General features: G+C 44.8%; 1 protein-coding gene across 5 annotated transcripts in view; it reads right to left on the bottom strand.

The window, feature by feature from the left end:
- Positions 1-1241: 1241 nt before the first annotated feature.
- The window catches only part of ston2 (stonin 2), a 51583-nt gene continuing 33320 nt past the window's right edge, over positions 1242-19504 (bottom strand). For all 5 annotated transcript variants that reach the window (XM_024436843.2, XM_024436842.2, XM_024436844.2 and 2 more), the window contains 5 exons: positions 9360-10798; positions 8246-8578; positions 7925-8147; positions 5827-6029; positions 1242-4547 (listed from right to left, as the gene is read on the bottom strand). In XM_024436843.2, coding sequence (XP_024292611.1) covers positions 4458-4547; positions 5827-6029; positions 7925-8147; positions 8246-8578; positions 9360-10798 — 2288 coding nt within the window. In that variant the 3' untranslated portion in view covers positions 1242-4457. The remainder of the gene's footprint in view (positions 4548-5826; positions 6030-7924; positions 8148-8245; positions 8579-9359; positions 10799-19504) is intronic.

Genomic DNA, 19504 nt, shown 5'->3' on the forward strand with positions numbered 1-19504 from the left:
CCTGGTGTTAGCTACAAGAGAGTTATCGGTCTGCTCATGGACACAGACTCGACCGCCCGCCATGGTCTACGTGGTAGCCCTGCTTGCGCAGAATGTGTTGGCGTTTGTGGTGTGCGCGTGTGCTACGTTCACAAACATATGGCCGTGCACATCTTCAACTTGTGTCTGGCGCCCATCTCCTTCTATGGACTCTCTAAAAGTTCAGAAAGAGCAGTCTCTATTGATGGTACTTGTTCATTCAGGTTAGATCCAACAAGCTCTTCTGAAGTAGTTCCCTCATGCATCTCTCTAATGGTTTTTGGTCTCCCCCTTCCTCTGCCTTCCACGGGGATGTCCTGATGTTGCTGAGCCGTGTGGGTCTGTGTTAACACCAGGCCCAGCTCTAACGAGGAGCACAGCGCGTCATGGGCAACTCCGCTGGGGGCAAGAGGAGCAAAGGGGTCCCCCGTCCTGGAACCCAAATCCTGGCGCTCCTCAGAAGCAGAGAACGTAGACACACCAAGGAGCAGGTCATCGAACTGGAGGAATCCAAGGTGTTGCCACGCACCAAGGAGAATGAGAACCACAGCCGAGAGAGGCTGGATTCTATTGGTTCTCCAGTTGATTGGGGGCGGTGGTTCCCGAACCTCGTACCATGGATGACCCGGTAAAACAACATATTTCACTGCATCTAGCCGGTATGACAATAAAACATTTATTTTTTATTTTTATGATGACCAACCAGTTTGTAAATGTTGAATTGAGGAATCAGATTTGACAATAGAAATAATTGATATCTTGTGTAATTTGTTTTATTCATGTTGCATATAGAACTTCTGAGTTGACTGGAACTGGACTAGAATGGAACTGAAGCAGGTAGCCAAGTGGGGCGGCAGGTAGCCTAGTGGGGCGACAGGTAGCCTAGTGGGGCGGCAGGTGACCTAGTGGTTAGATCGGTGGGCCAGTAACCGAAACGCTGCTTGATCAAATCCCCCGAGCTGACAAGGTAAAAATCTGTCTCTGAACAAGGCAGTTAACCCACTGTTCCCCGGTAGGCCGCCATTGTAAATAAGAAGAAAATGTCGCTACTCACAGATTGTGTGAGGAACAATGCAACAGAGAACAAAGCAACATCAGAGAAAGGAATTCGCAAGAATAGCTAGTGTGTATTCTAGGATTGTCGAAACTGTCTGTTGTGTGTTAGTGATATTTTGTTTTGCAGGGCCTCCTGGAGTTAGTAAAAAAAAAAAAAAAAGCAATACTCAAAAGAGAAAAATATATTTAATTCCTTTTTCCAGTTTAAAGTATCATTTTCAGCAAATATACCTCTAGCATTCTTGAGTACTCCAATTGGATCTGTCAAAGGTACAGATCTTATCCATCTAGTGTTGCAGAATGGATTATTTACAGGTTGCAGCTTATGATATAAACAGTTGCCATGTACGGAACACAAACCCATGTTACCAAAATAGACTAATCCCATGACCCACAATGCATCTTTTTAGGTACACAGAAGCAGAGCACAGTCATATGGTGTTTTGTCATAAATAAAAATAACAATGTTGTTGTTTTTTTTCTAAGGAGTTCAAGTTTTCTTGGAAAACCATTGAAATGTACTGGGCTTATACAACAGGCTTTTCTTCGAAAATCAAATGAGGTCTCAAAAGAGGTCTAGATATCTTGAGCTTGAAAACATCTTTTCAAATTATTCAAATGTTCTATTGTATATGATTTTCTGGACTAGTTTCCCATCCAGATCTGGATTGACCCATTTCCATGTTGTTTTTCCTTTTTTTTCTCAAAGATGGTAAACTAGGTAACCCAGATCCAGTTAAGACCTATTTTCTAACATTCCACTCACTTGACAAAATTTTACATGAAAAACGTGTTAATCATCTAGAAGAAAAAATATATAAACTATTCACTCTCTATATAATTACAATTAATTATTTAATGTTTCCTCGCTACAAGAACACATTGTGCATTGTCCTAAACAACAACAACCCCCCTTATCAGTACATTTGTTGAGTTTGATTTATTGCGCTGTTGAGAACAAAATTCCCTCTGCTAAGGGATGTTTTGAGATGCTTCAAGTAAGGGCCATTTTCATAAAGAAGCATTTTTTTGCACAAAATGTACCAACTGAACGACAACAGTAACCTACAATTGTGACCAACTACACAACGGAGCAGCTAGAAAAAAGTGGACATCAGTGTTTAGACCTGCAGATGATGTCCATTGCAGAATATAGTTATGTTTTGTACATACAGTATCTTGTTCACATTGAGTCAATGTTAGTAATACGGATGGATGCACATTGTACATGTAAAGCACATTTATAAAAACAAAAAATGTATTTAAAAAAAATGCTGCAGTTTCCAAGTACAGCCAAAATAGCCAAACTACAGTATGTTGTCATTAGCGTATTAGAACTCTGCATCATCATCATCACCAATTGCAGTATTGACTGTTGTTAACTCACGGAAAGACTGGTTAAGACGACCATGTGAAATGACAGGACCGAAGTACCTGTAAGACCTTTTGGAAGAACATTCAACTTTGCGAGAGAGAAAAGCAGAAAGCATTTATGCTTACCTAACACCTGACTGAACACAAGAGCATTCAGTCGAATACTGAACCAACACTGACAATGTAAGCCTCTTAAATCTATTGATTGAGAATTGTGTGGAAGGTCAATGAACACTGAAGCAAACACGTACTGTAGAAGCACATTAGCTAGTGCTTCGATTAGCCTCAAGAGTGCATGAAATCCACTAAGACTGTAATGACTTTACTCCTGGCACTTATTTCACTTATCTCAATGTCCTGGTTTACTGAAATGCCAGGCTTTACAATGTCAGACTAATCCCCATCATAACGCAATATTTGACTCTCACAGACAAACATCTGTTCTGCGCAATGCATTTCTATCTGAACGATCTGTAACGTTGCCCTTGCTGTACCCCAATGGGGTAAGACCACAAGGCCAAGCTGATCCACTCACAATAAATGAATCATCATATAAAACTAATAGCTCTCCCTCAGTAAGACTAGTCTGCCCAAATCAACATTTTTAAGAAAATAAAAAAATGAACAAAGCAAGATCCTTAATTAGCCTCCAGTCTAATGAGTTTCCCTAGTCTACAACTATTCTAAGTCCAGTCTATATCCAGTTTACATCTAGTCATATCCAGTCTACGACTAGTTTAAGAAGAGTATATCCAGTTTACATCTAGTCACATCCATTTTACAACCAGTTTAGTCCAGTTTATATCTAGTCTACAACAAAGCAGAATCTACACTCACCGACCAGTTTATTAGGTACACCCATATAGTACCGGGTCGGACCCCCATTTGCCTCCAGAACAGCCTGAATTATTTGGGGAATTCTACAAGGTCTCGGAAACATTCCACAGGGATGTTGGTCCATGTGGACGCAATGGCATCACGCAGTTGCTGCAGATTGGATGGCGGTATATTCATGCTGTGAACAGTCCGTTCCATCTCATCCCAAAGATGCTCTATTGGGTTGAGGTCTGGGGACTGACTAGGCCACACAAGTAAACTGAACTCACTGTCATGTTCCAGGTAATGATTTTCCACTCCTCAAATGTCCAGTGTTGGTGATTGCGTGCCCACTGGAGCGGATTCCTCTTGTTTTAAGCTGATAGGAGTGGAACCCGGTGTGGTCATCTGCTGCAATAGCCCATCCATGACAAGGACTGACGAGTTGTGCGTTCCGAGATGCCGTTCTGCTCACCGCTGTTGTACTGCGCCGTTATTTGCCTGATTGTGGCCCGCCTGTTAACTTTCACAATTCTTGCTGATTCCTTCAAACTCTTTGATCAACAAGCTGTTTTTGCCCATATAGTACTGCTGCTGACTGGATGTTTTTTGTTTGTCGCCTCATTCTCTGTAAACCCTAGATACTGTTGTGCATGAAAAGCCCAGGAGGCTGGACGTTTCTAAGATACTGGAACCGGCACGCCTGGCACCGTCAATCATAATACACTCAAAGTTGCTTAGGTCACTTGTTTTGCCCATTCTAACAATCAACTGAACAGTAACTGAATGCCTCAATGCCTGCTTTATATAGCAAGCCATGGCCGTGTGCCTCACTGTCTGTAGGAGCGATCCATTTTCGTGAATGGGGTGGTGTACCTAATAAATTGTCCGGTGGCAGTACATCTAGTCATACCAGTCCACGACCCGTCTATAACCAGTTGGTCTAGTGTAGATCTAGTCTATGTCCAGTCTACGACCACTAGACCCATTCTATGTCAAGTTGATGTCCTATCGAGAATCAGTTATGTCCAGTGTACATTCAGTCTACATCCAATCTATGCACAAACATCAGCCAACTAGTCCTCCGGTACAGTTCTTCAAAGTGCAAAAAGTGACTTTTCTCCCTTCTCCTGTGAAAAAAGCAGTAATCAGATCCTCCCGCCCTCCCTACATCCGTCTGTCTGTCTGTGTGTTCACTGCTGTGCACATTCTCCAGGCTGGTCCTGGTCCAGTGTAGGGCTGCTGCTCTCTGAGAGGCCGCCTGTCTTCTGTTCTATAGGCACCTGGGGGACAGGAGGGGCGACATGGTCAGAAAGGCAAAAACCACAAGGACACCTATGGAGGCCTACTGCTTAAAAGCACTAAAAATCTCCATAGATCTGTTGCGGAGTCTCAAAACAAGAACTGCAATGCAGCTTGTCCCTGTGCTCGTCTCAGCTGTATGTGGGATGTGTGCTGTCTGGGGGGGGTTGAGAACGGAACAGAAGACACATTTCCATTGTTTGCTGTAACTAAATGGACATAGAGTTGTATTGTATATGAACAGTGAGAGATCAGTGAGCAATACCTTCTACTTAAATGAAGGTGCGATTGTCTTTGGCCACAAGGTGGCGATCATAGCCCGTACAGTGAGATCAGTGATGAGACAGATAAATAGTATGCTACATTCCCACACACAATCAAGGCAATCCATCTATGTCTCCGTTTAGAGAAGAGAGAAGTCGGAGGTTGCGGAAGGTCTGAGCAGAGGTTAGTGGCGTAGCGCTGCCTACCACGTAAACTAGGTTGTTCTGGTGAGGTGTCGACCCTGGCTGATGCCTTGACTTGACCTGGATGTAGATATAGATCCCCGGGTTGGACTAGGCTCTGGCTAGCCACACTAGTTATAGGACCACTAGTAGCTGATCCTTGCCCGCTGTCATCTGTCTAACGCTCAACTGTGCTCTTGAAGCATTCTACTAAGCGTACACATGGGAATTAACCTGTTACACGCAGTCTCTACAATGTACTTTATATTAACCAATGTGAAGGATATTGACCTTGTTTAAAAATCCTTAATTTGAAATGGTCCTTGTGACCTAAAATACTTCTAGGAGAACCGAACCACTGCTATTATTACAACTATAGTGTAGCTCAACGTATAAAAACATTGCTATCCTGCTATTGTGCTGTATTGTGCTGTGCGTCTCTGAGTACGCGCGCTAACCTATAATCAGTTTAGCCTTATAGATCATTATGAATAAGACTATAAGGACAGATCCTAGATCAGCACTCCTACTCTCCTCGATGCTTTGTGGATACAGGCCCTGCGTTAAATTGTTGATTGTGTTGATCTGCAGCAACAGTGCCGACTACCGTGTTAGCTACTGTTAGTGGGAGCCAGAGGGGGTTGCTCATCGTGCCTAATTACATGTTTGGACGGGCAAACACACGACAGAAAACAGCTCCCACAGCTGAGCCAGAAGGTTATGGAGGACACCCAACGTGTGTGTATGTAATTTTACCATGTCAGCCCATTCACAAAAGGCTACAGCTCCACGCACAAACACCCTGGTCTATTACCTGGTAGGAGTAGTGTGATTTGTAGTTGATCCACTTCTTGGCGTCTGCCCTGTCCTCTACAGAGAGGGAGCGGACGGTGGCTTTGGAGGCAGAGGCGGCGGGCATGTCAAACTCGACCTCCAGGTGGCTCTGCAGTGAAGCTGGCACCTCCCGGTCTGAACCCAGCTCCAGACGACAGAAGAAGGTGTGGGGGTGACCCAACGCTGCCAGGGGGAGACACAAACGTACATTAAACACACATGCAGACGAACACATCAACACACACACCACGTAACGCAAACACACACGTTCATCATCAGCGATCACTCTGGGTGGAGAAGGATTGTCATCCCGGTGGGTCCGCACGCACGCACGCACGCACGCACACACACACACACACACACACGCACACACACACACACACACACACACAGCACAGAAAGGAAGAGCAAATCCTTTCCCCTAAACACGTTTAGATTGGATAGTTGTAAGCAACATTGAAATCTACATCAAACTTATCAGGTGACAACACAACTATTGCTTTGCCTATCCAATTCGTTCCGGTCTTCATGAAGTGCCTAGGGGAAGGGGCTAGCAGTTGTCTCTGGACAGGGCCACAGAGAGGGTGAGAGTTGTGCCAAGAACATCATGACACTGAGCACGGACGGGACGGCCACCTAGAGGGGTCAAAACAGGAAGTGCCGTGAGGTCAGAGGTCAGAAAGAATATCCTCTGTTGTACAGTTGGAGTAGAGGACTGTAGCAGTGAAATGTTAACCAGCATACCACCATGCTTCTCTCATTTGTGGCGCAGGGAATTACAGCCCCAAAGTTGGCATCACCGTGTGGACTGTAGCACACATATAACGAAGGGACGAATAAGCATGAAGAAAGAAGAAGGAACACAAAGGAGGAGAGAGAAAGAAAAAGCAAGGCAGACAGAAAGACAAAAGACGGTGCAAACAAAAGAAAGAGAGAGAGAAAATGGAGGGCAGGCTTGGCCCAGTTAAGTAGAGAGGGGGAGATGAGGAGGCGGGAGAGGAGCTGAAGCAAGGGCTAAAGAGAGGGGAAAGGGGAAGAAAAGTGAGAGAGGGACGAAAAGTGAGAGAGGGGGACGAGAGGCAGAGGGTAAAGAGAGAAAGAAGAAAAAGGGGGAGAGAAAAAAAAGAGGGGCCCACAATAGAAGGGAGGGTGGGGGTGGTTGGAGCAGCCCGTGGCAGAGCATGTATTTACAATAGAAGCCTGTGGCCTGTGGGTTTGTGAGGTAATGCATGGTGACAGCCAGGGCTTTGACTGGCCAATCAGTACTCAGGACAGGCAGCCATGCTGACAGCCTATTGAAAGGCCTGAAGGGGGCCGCATTCTGACAGAGACATAACAACACTGGACTGGGACCAGGGAGAACACACACAAGGGTGAACTCATGCACACGCACAGACACGTGCATGGGCGCACGCACACACGGGCACAGACGCACGCAATCATTCACGGATACATGCCTGCATGTACACACACAAACAACTCTATAACACATACGCACACTAGGATATTGACAGTGCCTGGGGTAAGGACTATTGACAGTCTGCACAGTGTAATGACAGCAGAAACAGATCAATGTTCATAATCTCTCACTGCTGGGTGAAATAGAGACATCCCCCATGTCCTGTCCCTCTGAGCTGGGTGAAATACAAACCAGCTCCACTAATACTGACTGGCACTGTGATGAAACCTCAAATGGATCGTCGGAAGAATGAGAATACAAGGGAATGGACCTGATCCTCCACACATGAAGACACAGATTACGCCTAGTGAAATAGATAAAGAGCTATTTCAATAGAGATTCTCCATTGAACATGTGTTTTTAGATCAGGCTTAATCCGTGTCCGGGAAACCTACTCGTAGTGTCTGAAATGAGCCATCTCTCCGCTGTCAGGTGTGACTGGTAAAGCAAATATAGATCTAGCCCTTTTCACAGTGACAATAGCAGGGTATCGCCTCAAACTCCTTCCCTCCTTACCAAAGGCGTGTGCACCGCTAGTGAAATAGCTGTGTATTTTTGCATTTCTACAGTGAGAATAGGAATAGTTCTCTTACTGAGTTTGACCACAACAACTTCTTACCAGAGTTTTTGTCTGGCAGGCGGCTGAGCCTCCACACCACAGCTTTAAAAGCCTGTTCATACTTGGCCGTGCCAAGGGTCACCCTCATCACTGGCTCTGACCCGGAAGTACTCGCCGTGCCGAAGCTGGCACCCTTGTTGAACCTCGCCTTCAGTGACCTCTCCCCCATCACCCCGTCCCGACGGAAGTTCTTGGCCCAAATCTCAGGGATGGGGTAGCGGATCTAGGGGTAAGCATGATAATCAATGTTAGCAAATGACTGAGGGAAGTGAAGTTCAATAATAAAACTGCAAGAGGCACAATATTCTATTATTATTTTACCGCCACATTCTCGCAGGGGATGAGGTTCAACGTGTCCCGATTGGACGAGAACCCCTGTGACATCAGCAGCCAGGACTGCAGGGTGACCTCGGCGCCGCGGACGGAGGCAACAGTGCGCAGTGTGAAGGGGAGGGTTTTCTCAGCGAAGGCCGTGCGGAAGGCGAGCAGCTGGAAGCGGCGGCAGGGTGGCGGTGTGAAGACAACTTGGCGTGACGACAGGAACTCTAGTTCGTCTGCGTGTTCGTCATGAAGCTCGCAGTCACGTAAGCGGATCCAGCGGGTGGTGGTGTTGGGGATGATGTCGTGTCTGGAGACCACCTCCTTACCTTTGACCTAGAGTAACAACATCAAGAGGGGGGTTTAATACTTTCATGTATACAGTTGAAGTCAGAAGTTAACATACACTTCGGATGGAGTCATTAAAACTCGTTTTTCACTCCACAAATTTCTTGTTAACAAACTATAGTTTTGGCAAGTCGGTTAGGACATCTACTTTGTCCGTGACACAAGTAATTTTTGCAACAATTGTTTACAGACAGATTATTTAACTTATAATTCACTATATCACAATTCCAGTGGGTCAGAAGTTTACATACACTTAGTTGACTGCGCCTTTAAACAGCTTGGAAAATTCCAGAAAATGATGTCATGGCTTTGGAAGATTCTGATAGGCTAATTGACATAATTTGAGTCAAATTGGAGGTGAACCTGTGGGTGTATTTCAGTGTTTGTACCTTTGTCTGAATAAGTGTCTGCAGAACTCCAGGGCCAATATTCTGATGTGTACACATCTCACCATCCAAATCCTCCTCTCATACGAATGATTCAGTGGAAGCCGCTGAGGGGAGTACGGCTCATAATAATGTCTGGAATGGAGTCAATGGAATAGCATCAAATGCATGGAAACCACGTTTTTGATGCGTTTCATACCATTCTATTGACTCCATTCCAGACAATATTATGAGCCGTCTCCCCCTCAGCAGCCTCCAATGGATCCAATGTGTACCCTACAAAAATCTCTCTTTCACACACCTATAAGCTACCCAACATGAACCACCCTCGCCTTTCACTCGTAACTGGACGTCTGTTTTAACACGCTCTCCTTCTCTTTTACCTGCACATCATTGAGTCCGAGGCGGCAGCCTGCCGACCCAGAGAGGAAGGCCAGCACGTGCACACGAGTCATCACAAGCTGCTTCAGAATCCTCCCATCTCCCGCAGCGACCGTCCCGTAGAACTCATCCCTCACCTCCACCTGAACCTCCTCCTCTGTCAGCCCCGCCCCTACGGGCGACCCCGTCAACGCCCCACCCGTCACTGCCGGCAACCGCCTCAGCACCTCCACCAGCGCATGACGAAAACTCAGGAAGTCGTGGTAACAGGTGTTGCCCAGCTTCACCAGCTGCTCACGGATTGGCTGGTGGGTGACGGGTGACTTCGGCTGGATTCGCCTCCTCTCACGGTATTGGACGAGGTCCACACTGAGCGTGTGGACGCGGCCGGCTTCTTCGTAATTCTGCAGGCGGTGCTCAGCCGCCTCGTAGCGAGGGTCAAGTTTCAGGGTCCTGAAGGGTTTTTCCAGACCTTTCTCGTAGAACATCTGGAGCACGCCGTCGTCAGACAGACGGACATAGATAGGCCCCCAGTGGCGTGACGACATGATGTTCTTCTTCTCTGGTATACGGAGCAGCATGGCCCAGCCATCTTGGGGGGTCATGTGATCTGGGAGGTAGGGGGTGCCCTCATCCTCTCCTTCCAACCCATCTTCCTTCGCCTCCTCCGCATCCTCCACTGAGTCATCAGGCAAAGTAGGGCTGCCTGGATCGTCTGGGTCTGTGATCTGGAGGTTTCTCAGCTGATCCAGGTCTAGTCTGTCTAAGGGAGGAGTGACATGGCTGACTGTCTCTTCCCCTCCTCCTCTGGTGGGCTCAAACTCGGAGGAGAAGACGAGAATGGACTCTCGTTTGGCCTCTTGGCTGTGGGAGCTGAAAGACTGGAAGAAAGGAGAGCTAAAGGAGAAGGCACAGGGAGAGCTCTCCAGGTGGTGGGCGGAGCCATTACTCTGGATCGTCTCTGATGCCACTTCCTGTTTACAGTCAAAGTAGGAACTAAAGGGGTTAATGGGAGAGGGCTGGATGTCATTGAACTCTTCACACAGGAAAGGGTTCTTCTTGGTGTAAGGTTTAGTCCTACCGGGGAGCAGGGGAGCGGTTCTAGGTTCAATCAGAAGGGATCTAGGAGGGTTTCCGTCTGGCGTCAGGTCCAGGAGGTGGCGGTTCTGGTTCTGCTGGTTCCCATTCTGCTTCCAAACGTTGGGAGGAGAACCAATCAGATCACTATTGGCATCCTGGAAGTGGCTGAGATCATCCAACCGTGTGTGGGATGGCTGCTCCAGGTGGTGGGGCTTGTCCTCGTCATCGTCGAAGGTCACCCAGGAGGAGAAGCGTCCAGAGGAAATGGGGGTCTCTGATTGGGTGCCGGGGAGTTTGGTGTTGGAAGTCCAGCTGACTGAATCCATCTCTATACCTTCATCCTCTTGGAACACTGACAAATCTACACAAAAACAAGCAGATTTTTAAAATATATAAATTCATATTGCATTATAAAACCATATCATATGCATAATATACAGCCGTGGCCAAAAGTTTTGAGAATGACACAAATATGAATTTTCACAAAGTCTGCTGCCTCAGTTTGTATGATGGAAATTTGCATATACTCCAGAATGTTATGAAGAGTGATCAGATGAATTGCAATTAATTGCAAAGTCCCTCTATGCCATGCAAATGAACTGAATCCCCCAAAAACATTTCCACTGCATTTCAGCCCTGCCACAAAAGGATCAGCTGACATCATGTCAGTGATTCTCTCGTTAACACAGGTGTGAGTGTTGACAAGGACAAGGCTGGAGATCACTCTGTCATGCTGACTGAGTTCAAATAACAGACTGGAAGCTTAAAAAGGAAAGTGGTGCTTGGAATCATTGTTCTTCCTCTGTCAATCATGGTTACCTGCAAGGAAATGTGTGCCATCATCATCGCTTTGCACAAAAAGTGCTTCACAGGCAAGGATATTGCTGCCAGTAAGATTGCACCTAAATTAACCATTTATCGGACGATCAAGAACTTCAATGAGAGTGGTTCAATTGTTGTGAAGAAGGCTTTAGGGTGCCCAAGAATGTCCAGCAAGCGCCAGGACCGTCTCCTAAAGTTGATTCAGCTGTGGGACCAGGGCACCACCAGTACAGAGCTTGCTCAGGAATGGCAGCAGGCAGGTGTGAGTGCATCTGCACGCACAGTGAGGCAAATAATTTTGGAGGATGGCCTGGTGTCAAGAAGAGCAGCAAAGAAGCCACTTCACTCCAGGAAAAACATCAGGGGACAGACTGATATTCTGCAAAAGGGACAGGGATTGGACTGCTGCGGACTGGGGTAAAGTCATTTTCTCTGATGAATCACCTTTCCGATTGTTTGGGACATCCGGAAAAAAGCTTGTCCGGAGAAGACAAGTTGAGTGCTACCATCAGTCCTGTGTCATGCAAACAGTAAAGCATCCCGAGACCATTCATGTGTGGGGTTGCTTCTCAGCCAAGGGAGTGGGCTCACTCACAATTTTCGCTAAGAACACAGCCATGACTAAAGAATGGTACCAACACATCCTCCGAGAGCATCTTCTCCCAACCATCCAGGAACAGTTTGGTGACGAACAATGTCTTTTTCAGCATGATGGAGCACCTTGCCATAAGGCAAAAGTGATAACTAAGTGGCTCGGGGAACAAAACATTGATATTTTGGGTCCATGGCTAGGAACCTCCCCAGACCTTAATCCCATTGAGAACTTGTGGTCAATCCTCAAGAGGCGGGTGGACAAACAAAACCCCACAAATTCTGACAAACTCCAAGCATTGATTATGCAAGAATGGGCTGCCATCAGTCAGGATGTGGCCCAGAAGTTAATTGACAGCATGCCAGGGTGGATTGCAGAGGTCTTGAAAAGTAAGGGTCAGCATTGTAAATATTGACTCTTGAATCAATTTCATGTAATTGTCAATAAAAGCCTTTAACACTTATGAAATGCTTGTAATTATACTTCCGTATTCCATAGTAACATCTGACAAAAATTATCTTTGCAAACTTTGTGAAAATTTATATTTGTGTCATTCTCAAAACTTTTGGCCACAACTGTACATAGGATGAAACCATTTCTTGAAACTGAGTGACTAATGCTGCTCATTATCTCATGCGTTTAGGCTGTTATAGCTGGTGTAATTCTCCCATCTTATCTGGGGTCCTGTGTGAATTAAAGTATGCTCCCTCTAATTCTCCCTCCCCTCCCGGAGAACCTGAGCCCTGGGACCATGCCTCAGGACTACCTGGCCTGATGACTCCTGGCTGTCCCCAGTCCAACTTGTCGTACTGCTGATCCAGCCTGCGACTATGAAACCCTGACCTGTTCACCGGACATGCTACCTTTTCCCGGATCAGCTGTTTTCGACTTTCTCTCGCTCTCTACCGCACCTGCTGACTCGACCTCTGAATGCTTGGCTATGAAAAGCCAACTAACATTTACTCCTGAGGTACTGACCTGTTGCACCCTCTACAACCACTGTGATTATTATTTGACCCTGCTGGACACGTATGGCCATGTACTTATACTTAGAATCTCCATCTGGCACAGCTAGAAGATGACTAAGCACCCCTCAGAGCCTGGTTCCTTTTTCAGGAGTTTTTCCTAGCCACCGTGCTTCTGCATTGGTTATTTTCCCCTTTGTACTTTAACTATTTGAACATAATATGACATTTGAAATGTCTTTATACTTTTGGAACTTTTGTGGGTGTAATGTTTGCTGTTATTTTTTATTTATTGTTTATTTCAAATGTGTTTATTATCTATTTCACTTGCTTTGGCAATGTAAACATATGTTTCCCATGCCAATATATCCCTTAAATTGAAATTGAATTGAGAGAGACATACATACAGTGCATTCGTAAAATATTCAGACCCCTTGACTTTTTCTACATTTTGTCACATTACAAACTGAGCAATCGGGGGAGAAGGGCCTTGGTCAGGGAGGTGACCAAGAACCCTATGATCACTCTGACAGAGCTCTAATGTTCCCCTGTGGAGATGGGAGAATCTTCCAGAAGGACAGCCATCCCTGCAGTACTCCACCAGGCCTTTATGGTAGAGTAGCCAGACGGAAGCCACTCCTCAGTAAAAGGCACATGATAGCGCACTTTGAGTTTGCCAAAAGGCACCTAAAGACTCAGACCATGAGAAACAAGATTCTCTCATATGATTAAACAAAGATTGAACTCTTTGGTCTGAATGCCAAGTGTCAAGTCTGGAGGAAACCTGGCACCATCCCTACAGTGAAGCATGGTGGTGGCAGCATCATGCTGTGGGGATGTTTTTCAGAGGCAGGAACTGGGAGACTAGTCGGGATCGAGACAAAGAGGTACCTGAAAATAGCTGTGCAGCAACGCTCCCCATCCAACCTGACAGAGCTTGAGAAGATCTGCAGAAAAAAAATGGGAGAAACTCTCCAAATACAGATGTGCCAAGCTTGTAGCGTCATACTCAAGAAGACTCAAGGCTGTAATTACTGCCAAAGGTGCTTCAACAAAGTAGAGTAAAGGGTCTGAATGCTTATGTAAATATGATATTTCAGTTTTTATTTTTAATAAACTAGCAAATACTTGAACAAACCTGTTTTTGCTTCGTCATTATGGGGTATTGTGTGTAGATTGACGAGGAAACAAATAATTGAATACATTTTAGAAGAAGGCTGTAATATAACAAAATGTGTAAAAAGTCAAGGGTTCTGAATACTTTCCGAATGCGCTGTATACCTATGCACTACATGACCAAAAGCCCCCCTCCCAGTATTTGGACCCCCTCACACTTCACAAGTGACAGCAATAAGGGACCATAGCCTTCACCTAGATTCACCTGGTCAGTCTATGTCATGGAAAGAGTAGGTGTCCTTAATGTTTTGTATAATAGAATGGTGTGTTTAGACAGTATATGAATAGAAAAGTTGTGTACAGCAGTAGTTATATAGGATGATCCATGATTAGAATACAGTATTTACATATGTAGTGGTTAAAACAGTATGATGATATAGCCCGGGTGATATACAGGGTGATCTAGAGCGACATGGTACATCAATGGTACATCTGTAGAAGTTTGTGAGGGTCTTATGGGCCAAGCCAAATTTGTTCCGCCTCATGAGGTTGAAAAGGTGCTGTTGCGCCTTTTTCACCATACTGTCTGTGCGAATGGACCATTTCACGTCGTCGGTGACATACACTCCGAGGAACTTGAAGCTTTTCACACTCTCCACTGCAGCCCTGTTGATGTGGATAGGGGCGTGCTCTCTCTGCTGTCTCCTGTCACCCACAATCCTTTCCTTCATTTTGTTGACGTTGAGGGAGAGGTTATTTTCCTGGCACCACTCCACCAGGGCTCTCGCTATCTCATCATTGATGGTAATTAGGCCTACCACTGTTATGTCATCAGAAAACTTGATGATTGAGTTTGACCTGTGGCCACGCAGTCATGGGTGAACAGGGAGTACAGGAGGGGGCTGAATGTTTATACTGTGCGCGCGTATGTGTGTGTGTGCGCATGTTTGTGTGTGTGTGCGCATGTTTGCGTGCGTGTGCGCATATTGTACAATCACAATAGGATCGCTGACTCTGGAAATTGTGTTTGGTCGAATTCCTCTGTGTCAGCAGCCACAGGTCTTCCCCATACCGCTCTCTAAACTTCTACTACATACTATAGATTGCCTACATTCAAAAGGAAAAGCGGAGGAAAACCACATTTGACCTGAAGGAACCCAACTGTTGTAAAATTGCTAAGGAATTCCTTTAGACCTTTACTAAAAGTTGAACATATATACCAATTAGTACAAAATGAGATATCCCAGTGTGGCCTACGTTTTCTGTCTGTCAGTCCGTCTGTTTCTTTTTTTATAGATTAGTATCAAGGCTCCTTGTGAGTGACCTGAATGTCTTCTCCTTTCTCTCTTTCCCCTCACTACATTCCTCCACTCAGAATGTATCAGTCTTCCACGCTCTGTTCTAATAGAGAGGGAGAGCGTGAGAGAGGATAAGAGAGATAAAGGAGAGAAGGAGAGAGAGGGGGGAAGAGAGAAGAGATCGAGGAAGAAGAGAGGGAGGGAGAGATAGGGAGAAGAGCGAGAAATAGGGAGGAGAGAGAGAGACAGAGAGAGGATAAATGTTCGGCCTCTGAGCACAGACAATGCAGGCCGAACTCTGCTGTACGAGTGTGGCAAACTAATTTGCCAAGCAGAGGGACACACATAGACACACACAAGGCCATGCAAGGTTGTTGAGGCTCCAAGGTCATGTTGACATAGAGATACATACCCGACATCCTCACAATTCACAGTTCCCCCAGGCAAGCTAACTAACCCTACAATACAACAAGGCTCCATTCAAACCAACACAATACGAATCCACTGGGCTTTCAACTAGCTGCTGCCTTTGTAGTCTATTCACCCCATTCACACTACATTACCCATGATTCACTGCTGTTGGGCCCTCTACAGGAATCCCTTCTTGCACTACTCACTATGCACGTCCTAATCCCAAGTTACTGGACCCACCCATAACCGCAGACATACTCTGGACCTGGTTATTACCAAGGGGCTTTCTACCGGACCTGGTTATTACCAAGGGGCTTTCTACCGGACCTGGTTATTACCAAGGGGCTTTTTACCGGACCTGGTTATTAACAAGGGGCTTTCTATTAACACATCCTCTAATGTTGATGTTGCTTTATCTGATCACCACTGGATTTTTACTACCTTGTACAGGGTAAATCTGAACACATTATTAAAAAACGCTATCTGACCTCTGAAGTTGCTACAGATTTTACTGAGTGTGTAAATAATACTCCTCCACCTATTCTGCCTTCCTTGTGATGATTTAGTTAATAACATTAATAGCAAATTAAAGGGTGACCATTGAAGCTCCAGTAAAGTTGAAAAAAGGACACATCCAAACAGAGAACCCCCTTGGATGATCGTGGAGAAATTGCAGAAAGGCAGAGCGGAAGTGGAGAAAGTCAAAGTTGCAGGTCCATTAGGATATTCTGAGAGAGCAACTTGGCATATATAACAAGACAATTAGAAATGCCAGACGGGCTCAAGTTGATCGCTAATAAATCAGAATAATCTGAGTGCGTGCTTCGAACATTAATGGCCTGATAAATCCTACCCCTGCAAACCTGTGTGAACTTTTCACGACATCTAAATGTGATGAGTTTGAGGCATATTTCAGAGATAATATAAAAAACATTAGGCTGGGTATCTGTCAAGCAAGACATGATGAGAAGTTTGATGGTATGTGCCCTAGCCTATCACGTAAAGGCACTATGGAGTTATTTTCCCTGGTTAACACAGAAATGCTCAGGAAAGTGATATCACAATGTAAGCCTTCTACCTCCCTTCTTGAGATGCTACTTCCACCACCTTCTTCAAAACAGTTGTTAATTGCATATCTGATGAATTACAAGCCATTGTTAAATCACTCCCTGTTCACAGGAACTTTCCCCACTGCACTGAAAACTGCTATGGTGAAACCCCTTCTGAAGAAAAGTCATCTTGATTCTTCAGCTTTTAGCAATATCCAAACGTCCATTCTTGAAAAATAATTTTTTCAATAAGTGCCAAATGTATTTTTGAAAAATTCCAATCTGATTTTCAGGCACACCACAGCATAGACAAACTCTCAAACTCTCGACCTTACTTAAAGTGGTAAATGATCTTAGCGCCAACACAGATGCCAAACCGCTCTCTGATCTTGTACTCTTGGATTTAAGTGCTGCATTCGACACTTGACCATGGTGTCATTCTGGACAGACTGGAGAGGTGAGTTGGCCTCTCCAGTCCAGTTATAAATTGGTTCAGGACCTATTTAACCGGTTGAGAGTTTGTCACCCATAGTGAACATAACCCAGAGAAAATACAAATCACATGTGGCATTCCACAAGGTTACATTTTGGGTCTTGTACTGTTCAGTTTATATATATGTTGCCCCTTGACATAGTCATCAGAACACATAGCATTGATTTTTACTGCGACGCAGACGATACACAACTTCACAATCCAGTGTCACGACAGGATTTTAGCTCCACGGATAAATTAGACTGTATTAGTGATTTAAATACTTGGATGGCTCACAACTTCCTCCAGCTAAACCAAGACCAAGGTACTTATTGTTGGAGCCAAAGCACAGAGAGAATCTGGCCGCACATCTTAATTCACAGGCAATAAAGATAAAACACCAGGTAAAAAAACCGAGCTGTTATTTTAGATTCTGAACTCAATTTCAAATCACACATTAGCAATGTGAACAAAATAGCTTAGGAACATTGCCAATTTGCAAACATTTCTCTCTCAGGCTGATACAGAGAGACTCATCCATGCTTTTATTACAAGCAGGCTTGACTATTGTAATACTCTCCTGTCTGGTCTTCCCAAGAAAGGCATTGGTCAACTGCAAAACATACAGAATGTTGCAGCACAGATACTGACCAAGACCAGATGGAGAGCAGATATTACACCGGTTTTAAGGTCTCTGCACTGGCTGCCTGTGAGTTTCAGAATTAATTTTATGCCAAGAGTGTGCAAAGCTGACATCAAGGCAAAGGGTGGCTACTTTGAAGTATCTCAAACATAAAACCTATTTTGATTTGTTTAACACTTTTTTGGTTACTACATCATTTTGGTTACTACATGTTATGGCAGAGTTTTGATGTCGTCACTATTATTCTGCAATGTAGAAAATAGCAAAATAAAGAAAATCCCTTGAATGAGTAGGTGTGTCCAAACTTTTGACTGGTACTGTATATATACAAAGTTGAGGTCGGAAGTTTACATACACTTAGGTTGGAGTCATTAAAACTGGTTTTTCAGCCACTCCACAAATTTCTAGTTAACAAACTATAGTTTTGGCATGTTGGTTAGGACATCTAGTCATTTTTCCAACAATTGTTTACAGACAGATTATTTCACTTATAATTCACTGTATCACAATTCCAGTGGGTTAGAAGTTTACATACAATAAGTTGAATGTGCCTTTAAACAGCTTGGAAACTTCAGGGAAAAAATGTCATGGCTTTAGAAGCTTCTGATAGGGTAATTGACATATTTTGAGTCAATTGGAGGTGTACCTGTGGATATATTTCAAGGTCTACCTTCAAACTCAGTGCCTCTTTGCTAGACATAATGGGAAAATCAAAAGAAATCAGCCAAGACCTCAGAAAAAAAATGTAGACCTCCACAAGTCTGGTTCATCCTTGGGAGCAATTTCCAAACGCCTGAATGGGGCCACACAGCTGTCATACCGCTCAGGAAGGAGACGCGTTCTGTCTCCTAGAGATGAACGTACTTTAGTGCGAAAAGTGTAAATCAATCCCAGAACAACAGAAAAGGACCTTGTGAAGATGCTGGAGGAAACAGGTACAAAAGTATCTATATCCACAGTAAAACGAGTCCTATATCGACATAACCTGAAAGGCCGCTCAGCAAGGAAGAAGACACTGCTCCAAAACTGCCATAAAAAAAACAGACTACTGTACGAGGGAACAAAGACCATACTTTTTTGAGAAATGTCCTCTGGTCTGATGAAACAAAAATAGAACTGTTTAGCCGTTATGTTTGGAGGAAAAAGGGGGGGCTCGCAAGCAGAAGAACACCATCCCAACCGTCAAGCATGAGGGTGGCAGCATCATGTTGTGGGGGTGCTTCGCTGCAGGAGGGATTGGTGCAATTCACAAAATAGATGGCATCATGAGAAAGGAAAATTATGTGGATATATTGAAACAACATCTCAAGACATCAGTCAGAAAGTTAAACCTTGGTCACAAATGGGTCTTCCAAATGGACAATGACCCCAAGCATACTTCCAAAGTCGTGGCAAAACGGCTTAAGGACAACAAAGTCAAGGTATTGGAGAGGCCATCACAAAAGCCCTCACCTCAATCCTATTGAAAATTTGTGGCCAGAAATGAACAAGAGTGTGTGAGCAAGGAGGCCTACAAACTTGACTCAGTTACACCAGCTCCGTCAGGAGGAATGGGCCAAAATTCACCCAACTTATTGTGGGAAGCTTGTGGAAGGCTACCCGAAATGCTTGTTGACCCAAGTTAAACAAGGGTTAAATGTCAGGAATTGTGAAAACTGGGTTTAAATGTATTTGGCTAAGGTATATATACACAGTTGAA

Source organism: Oncorhynchus tshawytscha, linkage group LG11, assembly GCF_018296145.1.
Source record: "Oncorhynchus tshawytscha isolate Ot180627B linkage group LG11, Otsh_v2.0, whole genome shotgun sequence".
Lineage (NCBI taxonomy): Eukaryota > Metazoa > Chordata > Actinopteri > Salmoniformes > Salmonidae > Oncorhynchus > Oncorhynchus tshawytscha.